The sequence below is a fragment of the Schistocerca serialis genome, chromosome 2 (assembly GCF_023864345.2).
Source record: "Schistocerca serialis cubense isolate TAMUIC-IGC-003099 chromosome 2, iqSchSeri2.2, whole genome shotgun sequence".
NCBI lineage: Eukaryota > Metazoa > Arthropoda > Insecta > Orthoptera > Acrididae > Schistocerca > Schistocerca serialis.
Window position 1 is genome coordinate 740,346,209 of NC_064639.1, and position 18,991 is coordinate 740,365,199.

General features: G+C 39.1%; 1 protein-coding gene across 1 annotated transcript in view; it reads right to left on the reverse strand.

Annotated features, from left to right (window-relative positions):
• The window catches only part of LOC126457942 (dihydrodiol dehydrogenase 3-like), a 50,307-nt gene extending 31,808 nt beyond the window's left edge, over positions 1-18,499 (reverse strand). The window contains exons 1-4 of the mRNA XM_050094669.1: positions 18,341-18,499; positions 3,432-3,623; positions 1,373-1,570; positions 1,059-1,294 (exon numbers count right to left, since the gene is read on the reverse strand). Of these exons, the coding sequence (XP_049950626.1) occupies positions 1,059-1,294; positions 1,373-1,570; positions 3,432-3,623; positions 18,341-18,415 (701 nt within the window). The 5' untranslated portion in view covers positions 18,416-18,499. The remainder of the gene's footprint in view (positions 1-1,058; positions 1,295-1,372; positions 1,571-3,431; positions 3,624-18,340) is intronic.
• Between the last annotated feature and the right edge of the window lie 492 nt (positions 18,500-18,991).

An 18,991-nucleotide genomic window follows, 5' to 3' on the forward strand; every position in this document is an offset into this window, starting at 1 on the left:
GTGAGATATGGACTGTGGGAAAACCAGAACAGAAGACAGTATGAGCATTTGAGATGTGGTGCTACAGAAGAATGTTGAAAATCAGTGTATGTTAAGATAAGGAATGAGGAGGTTCTCTGCTGAATCAGCAAGGAAAGGAATATAATATAGAAAACACTGATAAAAAGAAGGGATAGGATAATAAAACATCTGTTAAGACATCAGGGAATAACTTCCATGGTACTAGAGGGAGCTGTACAAGATAAAAACTGTAGAGGAAGATAGAGATTGGGACACATCCAGCAAATAACTGAGGACATAGTTTGCAGTTGCTACTCTGAGTTGAAAAGATGTCACAGACCAGAAAGAAATTTGTGACAGGTTGCATCAAACCAGTCAGAAAACTGTGGGGGCGCAGTAACCGGCCACATTGGGGCATCCTGTGTGTTTAGGTTTGTGTACTTTAACAAGCATGTAGAAGGTAGGAGTATGATGAGTGCTGGGGTGTGAGGAGAGAGACTTAGGGGAGTGCTTGTGGGATGGATATGAGGATATGGGGAAGGGCCAAAGTTCCTGCGGAATTTGTGGAATGTGACAGAGGTTGTAGATGAATGTACCTGACAGCTGACTAAGTCTGTCTGCCTGGTAATCTCTGTGGTTCTTAACCATGCTGGTGGAACCTTTATCAGAAGATAGGATTATAAGATTGGGATTGGTGTTCATGTGTGTTTGGGTTGTTCTTATGTGAATGTGTTTGAGTTTTATACATGTGATGGAGGATATCCAAAGCTGAATAAAGGTTGTCCAAAAGCCAAATATTCCTACCATCCTTTTTCATTGTGCCTGTATGCAACTCAATCCTCTGTGTAGTGAGTAGCAATCTATCCTTACCATATTGTTGTTATTACACTGTGGACTTTCCACTGTTTGATTTAATGCTAAGAGTAATACAACTTGCATGAAAACCTTACTTGGAGATAAGTGGATGAATTCAGACAACAGAAAAGAACAAGAACAGGAATCATGCAGCATAACTGCAAATATTTCACATTGTGGTAGATAAAAATGTGTAAACTTACTTTGCACCAGTAGTACTTAGAGCTGGTGACCCAATAGGGCCAAAAGCACACACAGTGATATCTAAGGCTTTGCAAAAGGCAGCGAGTTCTTTCTGTTGGCAATACAGTTGTGCCTCAACTTGCAGGTTTGCTGGCTTAATGCGAGCTGAATTTACTATACGCTTGACCTGGCGAGCATTAAAGTTGGAAAGCCCAATTGACAATGCCCTTCCAGCATCTACTTGTGCTTCCATAGCCTGGGAATGAAAAGAATATTTAAATAGATATCTCACAAAAGATGCATGATGGAGTAAAACAATGACTGCGACCCATACCTTCCATACACTAACGTGGTCTGTTGTAACATCAGGTGTTGGATACTTGTGATATGCTTCTACATTGTCACCATCGATTTCAACTAAGCCAACAGCATGGTGAAGCAGATATAAGTCAACGTATGATAACTGCAATGCTGCCAGTGATTCTTTAAGGTATTTCTCAACCTTTTCAGGCTTCATTGCCCAGCTTGGTAGCTAGAACAAAATACAGAACATTTCAAATTACAAGAAGAAAATTATATATACAAAGATGATGAGACTTACCAAACAAAAGCACATATACAGACACAAGCAGACATATTTAAAGACAAAGAGTTTGGGCAGAGATGTCAGTCGAGGCGGAAGTGCAGGCAAAGATCTCACTCTATATATTTGCCTGCACTTCCGCCTCGACTGACATCTCTGCCCAAACTCTTTGTCTTTAAATATGTCTGCTTGTGTCTGTATATGTGTGTGTGTGCGAGTGTACACCCGTCCTTTTTTCCCCCTAAGGTAAGTCTTCCCGCTCCCGGGATTGGAATGACTCCTTACCCTCTCCCTTAAAACCCACATCCTTTCGTCTTTCCCTCTCCTTCCCTCTTTCCTGATGAGGCAACAGTTTGTTGCGAAAGCTTGAATTTTGTGTGTATGTTTGTGTGTCTATCGACCTGCCAGCACTTTCGTTTGGTAAGTCACATCATCTTTGTATATATATATATATATATATCTGCTTGTGTCTGTATGTGTGGATGGATATGTGCGTGTGTGCGAGTGTATACCTGTCCTTTTTTCCCCCTAAGGTAAGTCTTTCCGCTCCCGGGATTGGAATGATTCCTTACCCTCTCCCTTAAAACCCGCTTCCCCTCTCCTTCCCTCTTTCCTGATGAGGCAACAGTTTGTTGCGAAAGCTTGAATTTTGTGTGTATGTTTGTGTGTCTATCGACCTGCCAGCGCTTTTGTTCGGTAAGTCACCTCATCTTTGTTTTTTTTTATATATATATATATATATATATATATATACACACACCAAATTGCTTGGGTATTATATGGTATGGTAGCCCTCCATCCTCCACTCATGGACAAGGTTTTGGTTTTGGAACTGTAGGGATTGGGTGCAAAGATGCCAATGGACTTCACATGGGAAGTCAGTGCAACAGCTAGGAAATGAGTGCCAGAGGGGCTGAGGCAGGTCAGAATGTTCATGAATGTTACAGACAGAATCTTTGAGAATGTTGATGAATGTTGTTGAATGTTCCAAAATGTTACATTTTTGAACCTTCTGGAAGGTTAAAAAATCTTCTAGAATTTTCCAGAATGTTTCATGTTGTTTGAAAATGTTCTCAATGTTCTCAAGTGTTGCATTATCCTGTTGTGGTGGAATTATGTTCCTACTCACAGGTGTTGTGTTGTGTGTGTGTGTGTGTGTGTGTGTGTGTTTTTGTGTGTGTTTATACACATGAGACGCATGAGGCTGTATACTCTTGGTATACTCTTGAAAACTGATTAGAGTGCATCAAGTAAAAGTGAAAATGATAGAAGGTGAAATAAATTTAAGTGAAAATAAATGACTGGGTTCTCTGTGTCACCTTGGGACAAACCAATACATACCACAATACCTCAGACATCATCACCACTGAACTGTCTGTGGTAAGTGTGATAGTGTGTATTTTGATGTGCAAGTAATGGATCTATCATTTCTCACAAATGCATGAAAAGCAAGAAAATTTAGAAACTAAGCCACACTGTAGTCAAGTGAATAGTGGAATCTATTTAGTGGTTATTGATGTTTTTGAAACTATAAAGTTTAATTAAATTAAGAACAGCCCTTTATGTAATTAATGGTACGCTTACAGGTGTTCTGCTGAGTTGTTGTGCAATCAATGGAAATAACGACATGACAGAACACCTGGAAGCACATAGTTAATATATCATATCAAGGAAATCCTTCATTTGTGTAAGTATTTATTGGAATACCACACAATGTGTTCATAATGATACCATGTATTTTTTAAGGAGCTACTTTGCATGTCACAACTCAACACAAATTTAAAAGTGTCTTACGCAACTTCTCCCTTACCTTAGTTGTAATAAATAAGTCCTCTCTCTTAATTTTTCCAGAGCTGGTCCATTTCTTCAAAACTTTTCCAATAGCTTTCTCTGTGCAATAAAGGTAAGCTGTGTCAATGTGTCTATAACCAATTTCAAGTGCAGCATCTATTGCGTTGACTAATTCTTTGTCATCAACTTCATCCTTTGACAGTATTTGAACCTAGAAAATTAAGATCACACTATGAAGTTTGCGAGAAGTATATATTATAAATCATGGCAGATATTTTAAATAGATATGTCCATTGAATTTAAAATAGAATGGGTTATTGAATGAAAGCCTTGCTCCACATCAGGCTCTAGCACATATTTAGTGCAAAGATTGTAACACAGCTGAAACAAAATGTACTTTCATGAAGGATGATTTTATATGATGTATACATTAACTGACTCAAACCTCTGCTGTACTAGTTGGAGAGATGTGACAGTAAACATCACATGCAGATTGCTACAAGCAATTCATGTAGTTAGGTTCCACAAAAATTAGTATTTACTGAACAGAGAGAGGCATAATGAGCTTATTGTTATTCACAAGAAATAAAATGGAAAATGTAACAGGGCTTAAGGTAATATTAGATAACTGATCCACAAGTTACTATAGTCTTTCTTCATCTCAAGTTTTTATTTTTTAAGAAACAATAAAAAAGATTTATATGTTTCACAGGACATTGACACTAAAATAAATAGTTACAAAATTCAGAAATACACAAAAATGTATACATTAACTGACTCAAACCTCTCCTGTACTAGTTGGAGAGATGTGACAGTAAACATCACATGCAGATTGCTACATGCAATTCATGTAGTTAGGTTCCACAAAAATTAGTATTTACTGAACAGAGAGAGGCATAATGAGCTTATTGTTATTCACAAGAAATAAAATGGAAAATGTAACAGGGCTTAAGGTAAACTGTAGGAAAAATTATAAAATGAAGCAGAAGAAAAATGTTAAAAATGTAGAGAGCAACCAAGTAAACAAAATTAAAGAGTGCACATAATCTATTATTGTCTCAAGCAAATTTCATTAATGTGAGACTGAAGTCTTTTGTGGCGGACATCTTGCAGAAAAATTTCTCATGTGTCATGCTGGATGGGGGTGTCGCAGAGGCATGATGCTTTTACAGCAAACTGAGATGCTGTCATTAGATGATGTGATGTACTGAGATGTTACTGAGTTATCTTTTCTGTGTATGTCTACTACTCCTCTCCTGGACAATGTGGTGGGGTGGCAGTCACCTCTCACTTTTAACAAGTACCCATAGGTGTAATGCCCATCCTTGATAATTGATGGTGACCGCTAGTTAGAAGCATGGTGGCATGAAGTACATAACAGTTTCAGTGCTGAGCCCCATGCTTTTCTGATGTACCTCTTATCAAGGTCATCTGTTATTCCAACCACTTTTTGACTTTGATACCAAAGAATTTTTCTACAAATTTCATTATATTCAGCACAGAGTTATGAACTGTGAATTCACAGTAAATGGATTTTTTGCTTGTATATACATTTTAAGGCAATAAAAGAGGCCGATTCACACTCCATTGTTTCACATTATATGATGAGCTCAAGTTCCTTGACAGTAGCTGCAGCTGAAAATCTTTGTTAATTCAAGAAATCTTTAGACTTAACAATAGCATTCAACAGGACTTTGAGTACTTATCTTTGTGCTTGGAAATAGGTCATCTATACTTAATCTCTCACATCGCTCCCAACATGATACTTCACCACCCACCCAATCTATAAGCTATCCTAGCCCATCCTTATGCCATACCTACTCTCAACTACTTGCCCAATACATCTATGCAGGACATCCTACTGGTTTCCCAGCACAGACATATTGTATCCTGCCAGAGGCTAGGCAAATTGTGAAAGGTATCATACCACATACCAACTCTTCTATAATTTGTGCACAGCAATTTATGTGGGCCTGACCGCAAGTCAGCTTTTCACCTCAAGTGGCCACTCCCAAACTGTAGCAAAGAGCAAGGTTAACCATCCAAAGCAAAAAGTGCCATTGAGCATAATAAACCTAATTTCAATGGCTGATATCTGCTTCATCACTCATGCCATTTGTATCCAACCTCCCAACACCAGCTTCTTTGAATTACGTGAATGCAACACATCCTTCTATCCCATAATCCTTCTGGGACTCAATCCCTGCTACCTACCTCCCCACCTGCCCCATGACCCTAAGGCTGTCCTCACGTGGGATGAGTATGAGTTTTTTGACATCACTTCCAATTATTTCACATTGAGGAGGCATTGCTGCACATGAAAAACAAAATAAGTTCTGTGATATTTCAACAACATGCTACAAAACATTGAACCAATTAGAGGCAAGACACTCTAAGCAGAACTTGGGAGATCCTATATTGGATTTTGTTATTTTCAGCTGAAGTCCATATTTGATGAGTTTTATATTAGAACTCATATCCTATTAATATCTGCTGCTTCAAAGCACCAGCACATTGGGAATCTCTCAAAAATGCCTCACTGGTGGTACAATTTGCTGTAATAATATGATGGAAATGTCATGGTTAAAGAATTTTGTGTTAATTATTTTTATATCATAACTTGTGTGTTTTGAAAGTATACCATTTTAAGGCAATGGTGTCAATGATTCATCAAAAACCCATTTTTTGTGGTAGGCTCTATTATGATTAAATATCAGGTAGTAATAGATTCTTAATTAAAACCTTCAGTACTTCATAACATAAAATACAAGCCATTTGTTACAGAAGTTCAGTATATCACAGTTGATTGAGGCGCTGAGAGAAGTAATGTGTAACAGGCTTGTTCCTTGCTATATCAAAATGTATTTTATTCATTTTCACATTTTTTTAAAGTGTGGGGCTCTTTCTTATAAAAATAATAGAAATATTGTGTGTAATATTCAATACTATTTAAATGTAAGTGTTCTGTCTAGCAGGAGTGAGTTTGTTCAGTTTCATAAACATTTATAAGTTGATGTCCTTGGAAACTGGACATGGAACTTGACTTCTGGTCTTGTAATATGTTCATAGATATTTCCACCCTATGCCAACCTATTCAGGGACATCTGGAGGAATCCTTCCCAACCACCCAGAATCCCAAACTACTTAGCTGGTTCAGATTTATTAATGACATCTTCACGATCTGAATCGAGGGTGAGGACACCTATACACATTCCTCCAGAACCTCAACACTTTTGCTTTATCTGGTCCTCCTCAACCCAAAAGCTACCTTCTGCGATACTGACTTCTACCTCAAAGATGGCTACATTAGTGCCTCCGTCCATATCAAACCTACCAACCACCAGCAATACTTCCACTTTGACAGCTGCCACCTATTCCATACAAAGAAGTCCCTTCCATACAGCCTAGCCACCTGTGGCCATTGCATCTGTAGTGATGAGCAGTTGTTCTTCAACTATATCAAGAGTGTCACAGAAGCCTTTACAGATCAAAATTATTCTCCCAACCTTGTATAGAAGCAAATATCCCAAGCCTTCTCTCTCCAGTCACCCACAGCATCCCAAAGTCCCAGGCTGTAGTAACTGAATTGTATTCTCCACTAGAATTTTGTCTACTTCTTGTTGTGTCCAGAAATTAGAAATATCCTACTTTTATCCTTTCCACAGCTCCCACAGTTGTATTCTGCACCCACCAAACCTACACAATATCCTCGTCGATTCTTACTTCACCCCTGCTTCGAACCCCTTGCCTCATGGCTGATATCCATGTAATAGATCTAGATGCAAGACCTGTTCCATTCAGATTCCCACCACCACCTACACCAATCTGGTCACAAGCATCACTTACCTCTTCAAAGCAGTCATGTGATCTACAAGCGAAGCTGCAACTACAGTTTGTGGGCATGAAAACCAACAAGCTATCTGTCCAGATGAATGGATACTGAGAAACTGTGAATGGTTACTGACAAACTGTGGCTAAGAGACAGCTGGATCACACAGCTGCTGTGCATGCTGACCAAGAAAATATTCTTCATTTTGATGAAAGCTTCACAGCTTGTGCCGTCTGAATTTGTCCTGCCAGCACCAGCTTCTCTGAGTTTTCCAGGTGGGAACTTTCCCTGCAATATATCCCTCATTCCTGTAACTCTTCTGGCCTCAATATTCATTAGTTACTGTCCTTCACCTACCTACCCCCTTCCCTGCTCCCACTTCAGCATGACACAGCCTTCTCTTCTACCAATGCACCCACAGTCTTTTTACTTCTCTCCTTTTCTGCTCCCTTGCCCCCTCCTTCCCCTACCCATGTAACCTTCCCTCTGCACTTAGCTATCATACCCTGTCCCCACCACATCCCTGTATGCCCCCCACAAACAGCATTTTCCCATTCCCCATCCCTACCCTCCAATCTCTCCCCCTCCCCAACCCAGCCTCTTCCTTCTTGCCACCACCCAGATTGCTTCTCCCATCATGCACAGGTGCTCATGGTCAGGCCTTGATGGCTAGAGATAGTGGTCGCGTTTGTGAGTTGCACTTGTGTGAATGTGTGTGTTGTCTTCTTTTGAAGAAGGTCCTTTGATCAAAACTTCACTTGTATAGCAGCCTTTTTGTTGTGTCTGTCTGCGACTCAACATCTCCACTGTATGGTGAGCAGGACCTATCCTTTTTGTGCTGTTGTCAAATTCTTTATTTAGTGTGCCACAGACAGAGCAACATGACTAGCACATGGAAGATGGAGGAAATTTGCATTTTAATAGAGCTAGCATAGGAATTTTATGCTACTCCATTTTTGTAAACAAATTGTGTGGTTTTCAAGCCACATAGAACTGAGAGCTGATGCTGGAGAACACTACAGTCACAAATCACATTAACCAGTATGTGTCATATAACATTGTCACTGTATCTCATGCAGTTGGATTTCCTGTCACCTTTACACGTTCTGCACCCATACTGCCCTCTCTGTAGCCGCCCTCTTTCTCTGCTCTCTCTTCTCTCCAAATTCACTGTGCCTTTTCCCAACCCTTTATCTCACTTCCTGCCTCCTTTCCCCCCTTCGCATTCCACCTGACACAACCCCTCATCCCTGCTTAGCTGCAGTGCTGGCACAATGTAGTCAGTTGTGACAACGTAGCTGAGCAGATGTAAGTATGTGTATGTGTATTCTGCCACCTTTAAGATATTTTCATTTGTTTGCTAATGCATAATGTGAGAGTTTGTAAGATTTTGGGTTAAGCTGTTTACTGTGAACCAATTGCCAGCTTGTTTCATTATTTTTCTGGTTGTCTCTCCTGTGTCCGGGCCCTTTATCAGTATACTTACATCGTTAGTAAACAGCACAGGTTTTGAAGAGTCTTCCAACGTCCATGTTAATCACAAATTTAGTTGTAGTCCTCTAAAATAATTTTTAATGGAATCCTCCATTCTTTACTGTTGAGATATGACTCCATCCTTTTAAGGAGAATGCATTTAACATCATACCGTATTAATTTTTGAAACAGCATTTTATAATCTACTCAATCAAAGGCCTTGATAAGATTACAGAAAATAGGAAAAGGTAATTTTTCATGTTTAAGTCTAACATAGCTGAGTTTGAGAGACCAGATATTATTTTCTTTGAAGAGAAGCATTTACAGAAGCCAATTTCAGCTGTTGTCAAAGGTTATTATCACATAAGGTTTTGATATTTAGAAGCTCCCTTCTCAAACATTTTTGAGAAAACTGGAAGGAGAAAGATGAGTCTATAATTATCAGAGGTCAACTGCTTATCTCTACATTCATACATTGGTGGTATTACTGCATGTTTCAGTCTTTCAGGAAACACCCATTGATTCATCAACTCAACGTCAAGTGAGTAGAAGAATTTAACAGTTTGACTGATGTTTCATTACAACAGAAGTGTTGCTGCTATTTAGAGGTCAAATGTTTTTGGGGCCTCCAGAAATTAAAAAAAAGGAAATATAGTAATAATATTTCCTACTAGTGATTCATATCTACAGTGCCTTATATCGTCTATTGACAGGTGTCACTATGTTTATAAATAATTATCTTGATAATGAAAATACTTGTTTTTGCAGAAAATATATTATTGTGTTCAACATTGATAATTTGTGTGCAACAATTGCTGTTTGCTATTGTAGAGAATTATCCTGCAATATTATAAACAACAATCTGTGTACTTGCTTATGAAGAAAGGGCAATATGACAGTGCACCCATTCTTTTAGTGAGGGAAGTGAAGCTTTACTAGCTGAAGCTAGTATATTCTACAGTAAAGGTGTGTAAGATGCTTCAAGATCAGGAGTATTGAAGATGGTGATATGTATGTGCATAGTGGGGAGAGGGGGGGGGGGGGGGGGGGGAGGGGGGACTTCATTCCATCAAAATTTTCCCTGTGATAGTCAGGTTGATGATCCCTATATCCTTTAACTAATTTTTGGTGTGTGGGAGAACAAGTTTTTTTGTCTAATTTTTCATGGCCACATTTGATTTATCTTATGAATTGGTGCCTCACTAATTATGGATTATTCTGAGCTCGAGTAGGACTGAAAATAAGATATAAAAGAAAAAACTAATTATTGGTGTGTGGGAGAACAAGTTTTTTTGTCTAATTTTTAATGGCCACATTTGATTTATCTTATGAATTGGTGCATCACTTATTAAGGATTATTCTGAGCTCGAGTAGGACTGAAAATAAGGTATAAATTAAAGAGTCAATTTGTTCAAAAAAATACTCTTCAGCTGTAAAAATGTTTAGGAAAGTCACTACAGGATATTTAGAGTCTTTTTTGTATAAATTATTTCAACTGAGAAAAGTAAAACTTTATATGACGGCATCATAGACTGCTTGACGTGTAATTATTGATTCATCTGTCATACTCTCAAACATCTGCTCTGATTTCACACAGAATATCCACTCCTCATCCAGACTTGCTTTATCAAACTTGTTCATTACAGCAATAGCTACATAACTAAAAAGTCAATTCTTTTCAATCAAAACTGGTTGATTAAAAGAATGAATAGTGTTAATCGGCCTGCAGTGAAGACTCCTTATAGCTTTTGGTGATAGGTAAGTCAATGATGATCATCAGAGGAACACTTTGCAGACAAATATTTGAGGGAACACTTTAAAGTCTTCTTGAAGTTGAAGCAATCCTTCCTCCTAAATGTTTTCGGTCCTCTTCAGTTACTTGTGGATACCAGATCTGACAGAAGCACCTTGAAATGTTAGCTGTATGGTATTCTTGCACATCCAAGGCCACATTATGGCTCCATTGAACTTCTCAAAATCTAGGTCAGAGAAGTGTGTAAAAATGAAGCTAATGGAGCATCTGAATGAAATGTTGGGAGGAATGAGTAAAATAAAAACATGAATTCATCATATAGCAGCTGATCTTTGACAAGAGTGTCCTCTTTCATCCTTTCAATAATTTTCTTGGCTTCTGGATTAATTGCCAATGCCCTTTCTGAGAAACTTGAATTCCCCAATCATGAACAGGGAAAAAATTGAGAAGAAAAATAGCACAGCTAGAATATACAGAGCTTTTTGGACAAGTATGTCTTTGAATATGTTATGGAGGACTCTCAAGCAAGAGATTGTACTTGCAGCACACAGAAATAATAACAACAAAGCACTAGAAACATTTCTCAAAATAACATGAGGCTGCTTCTAATTCTGGTACAGCAATTTTTTCCATTCTGATTGATGAGATCAACATTATTCAGACAGAACAAAATTCCTTTAGGAGTGAGATGGAGAATGTTGTGACTGTATAATAATCTACACATAAACAGTGAAAAATGGACACTAGATCACATATTTACAGTTTTATCAATAATTCTGTGAGTTATAAGCTATTCACACTCCCACCACTCTTAAGAAGAAGTTTTAATGAGACCTGTTAACATTCTGTACCACATGTCACAGTTGTGTTCTGAAATGCCTTTGCTTTACGTGATATTAAAAGAGTATGTTAACAAATGTCAAACGTGATTAAAAATGAACATTCATTCCAATATGAACATTATTTACTTGAAGTGCAGCACAGAGATAAAGTCAGTAAAATTTGTTCAAATATATCTGTGTTTATAAAACTTGTAAACAAAAGACCTTTGCTTTTGTGTAATCTAGGAAATCATGGATATATTTGCATCAATTTTCTGTAAAATACTTTGAAGTGCATGTCATTTGGTAATTCTCATTGTATCAGTTATTAGGACTTCTTCTTGTAATGTTTGGGTATGGAGTGTTGGGAGAATGAGTGCTTAAGGACATCTGTGAGTGCTGTAATTAGTGTAATCTTGTCTTTGTGGTCTCTATGAGAACAATAAATAGTGTGTTGTAGTACACACACCCAAAAATAAGTTTTCCACCACCCCAGTTCCCAGAACTTCTGAAGATAGACATTGACTGTGAATATTGTATCACAGACACAGTCTCTTTGACTGTTCAGAGATGTCACTACACTAGCCAAAGATGTAAACAACCATGCATGAGTAGTGCCTATTAGATGGAGGGGGTCCAGCAGAAGATCAGTTCCAGTCATTCCACCAGGAAGAAGGTACATGGCTCCTGTTGTCTGTAGTTCAACTGTGCTGAGACGGTCAATACCATGGTTTGATCATGTCTGCATTGTTACTTTGTGCCAGGAAGGGCTCTCAACAAGGTAAGTGTCCAGGTTTCTCGGAGTGAACCAAACCGATGTTGTTCGGACATGGAGGAGATACAGAGAAACAGGAACTGTTGATGACATGCCTCACTCAGGCCGCCCAAGGGCTACTATTGCAATGGATGACCACTACCTATGGATTATGGCTCGGAGGAACCCTGATAGCAATGACACCATGTTGAATAATGCTTTTCTTGCAGCCACAGGACATTGTGTTATGACTCAAACTGTGCGCAATAGGCTGCGTGATGGGCAACTTAACTCCTGATGTTCATGGTGAGGTCCATCTTTGCAGCCACAACACCATGCAGCACGGTACAGATAGTCCCAACAACATGCTGAATGGACTGCTCAGGATTGGAATCATGTTCTCTTCACTGACAAGTGTCGCATATGCCTTCAACCAGACAATCGTCTGGTCAGGCTGAACACCTTAGACACACTGTCCAGCAAGTGCAGCTAGTTGGAGGTTCCCTGTTTTTGGGGTGGCCTTATGTGGGGCTGACGTACACCGCTGATGGTCATGGAAGGTACCATAACGACTGTACGATACGTGAATTCCATCCTCCAACCAATAGTGAAACCGTATCGGCAACATATTGGTGAGGCATTCATCTTCATGGACGACAATTCGTGCCCCCCATCATGCACATCTTGTAACTTGCTTCAGGGTAATGACATCGCTCGACTAGAGTGGCCAGCCAGTCTGTTCTCCAGACGTGAACCCTATTGAACGTGCCTGGGATAGATTGAAAAGGGCTTTTTATGGATGACATGACCCACCAACCACTCTGAGTTGTCTATGCTGAATCGCCATTGAGGAGTGGGACAATCTGGACCAATAGTGCCTTGATAGACTTGTGTATAGTATGCCATAACAACTACAGGCATGCATCAGTGCAAGTGGACATGCTGCCGGGTATTAGAGGAACTGGTGTGTACAGCAATCTAGACCACCATCTCTTTTGTGTTGATGTCAATTCCATTTTTCTGTCAGCAGCTCATGGACTCACAGTCCCATTCTTGCTTCCTGAGCAAGGGGTCCCAGGTTCAATTCCCGGCGGGGTCAGGGATTTTCACCTGCCTCGAGATGACTGGGTGTTTGTGTTGTTCTCATCATTTCATCATCATTCCTGAATGTGGCAAGATTGGACTGAGGAAAGGTTGGAAATTTGTACGGACACTGATAACCATGCAGTTGAGTGCCCCACAAACCAAACCAAACATCATCATCATCATCTTCATTATTATCAACATCCAAATTTCTGTATAGATTCCGGAACTCTTGGAACCAAGGTGATGCAAAACTTCAACACCTTACCGTACACCATGGCATCATCGGCAAACAACCATACATTGTTGCCCTCCCTGTCTACCAAATCATGTATGTATATAGAGAACAACAGCAGTCCTATCACACTTTCCTGGGGCACTCCTGACGATACCCTTGTCTCTGATGAACACTCACTGTCGAGAACAACATACTGGATTCTATTATTTAGAGAAGTCTTCAAGCCACTCACATGTCTGTGAACTTATTCTATATGCTTGTACCTTCATTAACAACTGCAATGGGGTACTGTGTCCAATGCTTTCCAGAAACCTGGAAATATGGAATCTGCCTGTTACCCTTCATACATTATTTGCAGTATGTCATGTGAGAAAAAGGGCAAGCAGAGTTTCACATGAGTGATGCTTTCTAAAACTATTCTGATTCATGGGTATAAACTTCACAGTCTCAAGAAAATTTATTATACTCAAACTGAGAATATTTTCAAGGATCATGCAGCAAAGAGAAGTGAGGGATATTGGTCTGTAATTTCATGGGTCTGTTTCATGATAAATTCAAGCTAAGTTAGGGGCACTCTTTGTAAAATCGAACTGTGATTCCATCTGGACCTGGTGATTTATTTGCTTCCAAATCTTTCAGTTGTTTCTCTATGCCAGGTATGCTTATTACTATGTCATCCATACAGGAATCTGTCTGATGGTCAAATGGTGGTATGTTTGTATGATTCTCCTGTGCGAATGATTTCTTGAACATAAAATTTAAAACTTCAGCTTTTGTTTTGCTATCTTCAACTGCCACATCAGACTGGTCAACAGGGGACTGAATGGAAGCCTTAGACCTGTTTTGCTTAGCAATTTTACTTACAACCAACATTTTCTCTGGTTCTCTGCCAGATTTTTTGGTAAAGTGTGACAATGGTAGTTGTATGCTTTGTGCGTAGATCTTTCCAGAGACGTGAATCTCTACTAACCTTTGCTTGTCATCATTTGTGCATTACCTTTTGAACCAACAATACAACAGCCTTTTCTTTCTCAAATTCTGCCAAATTTCATTATTAAACCATGGTTGGTCTTTTCCATCCTTTATCTACTTGCTAGGTACATAACTCTCCAGACCACGAGTTACAATCTGCTTAAACTTTGCTAATAATTCCTCTACATTCACCTTACTGGGACTAAGTGATGCCAATTCACTGTCTAAGTGAGATGCTAATAACTGCTTATTGCTCTGTCTAGTAGAAACACTCTACTAGCCTTCTTGACTGATTTACTAACTTTCATGATCATAGTTGCTATAATGATATCATGATCGCTAAGCCCCATTTCTATACTGACATTGTTGATAAGGTCCAGCCTATTCATAGCTTTAAGGTCTAAGACATATCCATTGCATGTTGGCTGTCGAGCTAGTTGCTCACGATAAGTTTGAGAAAACTTATTCGAAAGTATTTCACATGACTGTCTGTCAGTGCCCCCCGCAATGAATTCATAGACATCCCAGGCTATACTCAGCAGGTTAAAGTTGACTCGAACTTGTATTGCATGATCTAGGTATTTACCATAGACTTACTTTCAATTACTCTAGAACTGTCACAGCAGAATTGGGTGGCCAGTAAAAATGTCCAATAATTAACTTGATTTCAAGTGCACCTGTTATCTGCAACCTGATGATTTCACTGTCACTCTCAACTTTGACTTCAATAGAGACAGTATTTTTGTCAACTGCAATGAACACTCTCCATCCTATGGCCCCTAATCTCTCTTTCCAATATACGTTCCATGACTTGCTAAATATATCAGAGCTTCCCATTTTTCAGCTAGCTCTCAGACCCAAGAATAGTTTGAACACGAGAACTTTCCAAGAGGGTAGAAATTTAGGAACTTTATTATGAATACTTCAACAGTTTACTGATAAAATTGTGACGGTCGAACTGTCTCTATTCTGAATGCCATTTGACTTCACTTGCTGCATATTGACTGGTGAGTGTTCATTAGAGCACCTCAAATTACTGCCTATCCTAAAAAATCCTCATGTGCACTCCACAGATACTCTGCTATCTGAGCAGCTGCTTCCTTTGTGTAGTGCTCCCCTGACCTATCAAGGGGAGTCCTACAAATCCTCACATGATAATGCAGGTGTAGAAACCTGCAGCCAAGACCATCACAAAGTTGACGAAGCCTTTGGTTGAGACCCTCCACTAGGCTCCAAACTAAAGGGCCCTGATCAACTCTGGGAATGATGCTACAAATTGCAAACTCTGCTTGCACCCTGTGCGTGAGGCCAGCCGTCTTCACTACCTTCACTAGCCGCCCATAAGAACTGAGGATTGCCTCAGAACCCATGCCACAGGTGCCGTTAGTGCCGGCGTGAGCCACAAAATGCAGATGGCTGCAGCCTGCCTGCTTGATATTCGCAGGCAAGGCTGTCTCCACATCGCAGATGAGGCCCCCTGGCAGACATACCGAGTGCAGACATACTGAGTGCACATTGGCTTTCTTTCCAGCCCTGAACACTATCTGCATAATGGGACTCCATAGTGCGTCTAACATTGTAGATTCCAAAAACTAGCAAACCCCTACCCCTGTGTACCTGCTCAGGCCCTGCCACACGTCTACTCACAGGGTGAATAGGTGATGTCAGGTGGCCGTCAGGTGGCCGTCTGCCTCGAGTGACACAAACATATTGCCACCCACCACTCACCCTGCTGTGAGGGCGGATCCACTGCGTTGGGTGCACTAGGAGGTGCCTTGGAAGCAGAGCCCATGGGCAAAACAAGTGACACTTGAGGTGTCCCATGCAATGCACCAGATTCTCTGCCACTGCTGCACTGCAAGGCAGCAGCCTGAAGGTGACGATCTTTAGTCAAAAGCACATTCAGTTGTTTTCAAACTGCAGCCAGCTCCTCCTTCATCTTCACACAGTAAGCACACATAGAAGCCATCCTGGCAAGACTAACTGAAGAAGTGAACTATAAAAACAGACAATTCTAGATATGTAACTTGCTACCCTCCTGATGTGTCAATGGACACTGATGTGTTAATAAGCTACGTAGTGGGCAACTATTGCGCTAGAGACTGAATGAATATAAACTTACAAAAACATGAGATTAATCCTCTTAAACAGAGAAAAACAAAATTTAATAAATATACTACAAGGAAAACACAGGAAAGATAAACACTTAGCTTGCCACTCTGTAATTGTACTTGTGTATCAGATGAGAGCTGGAGCCTGACTGACTGGCTTACAAAACAACTGGACAGTTGCTTTCAAAACAAAACAAATAAGTAACTACTGTGCTACAGGCTGAATGAATTAACACTTACAAAAATGCAAGATTAAACCTCATACACAGAGAAATACACACATCATGCAGTTAATTTAAGAACTATAACAGCAATGGAGTCTGACACTGTCATGATTTACACAATACAAAACTGAGGTGTCTACTAATAGTTATCAGTATTTCACTAAGCACTATGACTGTGAACACTGGTCTGAAATATAAAGCTGTGTGAGCATGTAAATGAGGGTAATGGTGTTTCTTTCAGTTGCTTCTATCTAAATATGGAAAATCAGTTTTTCTAGACAATTTTTCCTTTCTTTTGTAGTGGAAGGTCTGCCTTTCTTTCTTCCCATACTCATCTTCCTGTGGTTTGCCAGTTCTACCCACAGATTCTTGTGCCATGTCAGAATTGTTATTGAAAGCAAGTAGGTCAGCTTGTGTATTTGTGTCTTTAGCTGGTTTGGATGTTACTGGCCAGGCTGCAAACACATCCACATGAGATGGCCTGAAAACTATCCTGTGTTAGAGCTACCTTGTAAGTTTTAGAATCCCTTTCCATTTACCAGATGCTTAGTTTTCATGCTATTTTATTCTCCAATAGTTAGCTATGAAACTTTGAATGAATATAGATAAAAATATAAATGCTTCCAGCAAACATTTTTCTGGTACATGGCTAATTTCATTATCCATCACCTGGGATCCACACCTGATCATCTTCAGTAATAGCTATAGAAGAGGAAGAGCAACTAAACTGAAGACATTGGACAACTTACAGGTCACTTAAAAACTTCAGGAATAGTGAAAAGCCAGGAAATTGTTTCTGTCTAAGAGTGACAAGCAAGATAGGATGGAAAAATCGGTCATGAAACTCCTTTGCAGGGTTATAAAAGTATTGGAGGACACTTTAGGGAAGTTAACACCCACAAATGTTTTGGTAGGTCAAAATTCTACACCATTATGATTTAACTGAATCATCATGTATAAGTTTGGAAGTTAAACAGGTTAATAAGATATACAATTCAGTTTGCAGATCATTTAAAAATGTAACAGTGCTAGACTGAAATCTTTTCTGATAGATGACTTTTAAGCAGCAAGATTGTTAATGTATTTTCACTGGGTGTGAAGCAACTCATATTTTTGTGCAGAGTTAATTTCTTAAAAATGTATGATTTTTAAGTAAGACTGTTTTATTATTAATATTATTATATTTATGCAAGTGCAAGGCCATTATTAGATGCAAGTTATTTGTTGTTATTGTCATCACAATATTCCAATTTAGCAGAGTAAGCTCATTCTGCAACTAATTGTAGGTATGATATCTGAAAAAGCAATCAGTTTGATGAGTGTGTGAAAAAATAATTGGAAATAAAATAGGAAAAAACAATAGTGATCACTTTCAGGTGGGTTGGCTGCATAGAGGTAATAATTTTGAGAAACTTCAAGTGACATAAACATAGTAATTACAACTATTAATTAATACTTAAACTATAAAACAGCTTTTGAATCAGCTGTTGGGGTGTTTTATTGCTGTTGATGCACGCATATGCATAAAACTGCAAAGCTATGAACCATTTAACAGCAGCATCTAAATGACTGTCTTAACATACCTTTAGCTGTACTGATCTTTAAAAAAGAAAGATCTTCTCTTTTGATAGAACAATTACTCTTTCAAATTTGTGTTTTGTAATCCTTACCTCCCAGGTGCCCAATCCTATAATAGGCATCTTCCTTCCATTGTGCAGTTCAAGAAAATTCACTTTTCCCGACATCTCCTTTACCAAAGGCACCACAGCAGAACAGCAAGTGAGCCTTCACCGTATAGTAACTCTGTGATAATATGCCACTTATGTAACTTGCCCTTGGAAGAAAGTTTCCTTTTATAGCACAAGTTGTTCAGATTAGCTGTAATGAAGAAGATAAGGCTACCCTTGATGTCCCTCAGTTACATGTTGCTCCAGGGAAAATATCTGAAAGTAATATTTCATAACTGCAGGCAATAAATGCTTTTCCGAATCTGGTAACAGAATACGTAACTCCAGTGTTGATGCTGAAATGGGAAAGGCTGTACACCTTAAGAACATTCTTAAGTGTTTAAAAAAAAATACATTAAATATCATATCCAATGGCAGTTCAACTGTGTTTGATGAAACACACTTTTCACTTTCTAATTATAAACATTATTAATTTACATACTCAGTGTGCACAAGTGATACATAGACTTTCAAGTTTATGAGTCAAAATATACTTTATAGCAGAAAATTATCTTCAATAACCTGTTTCTCCAGATGAACTACAGGATAAACTGATTTGATATATTCACCCATTGTGTAATTGTTGTCAAAATA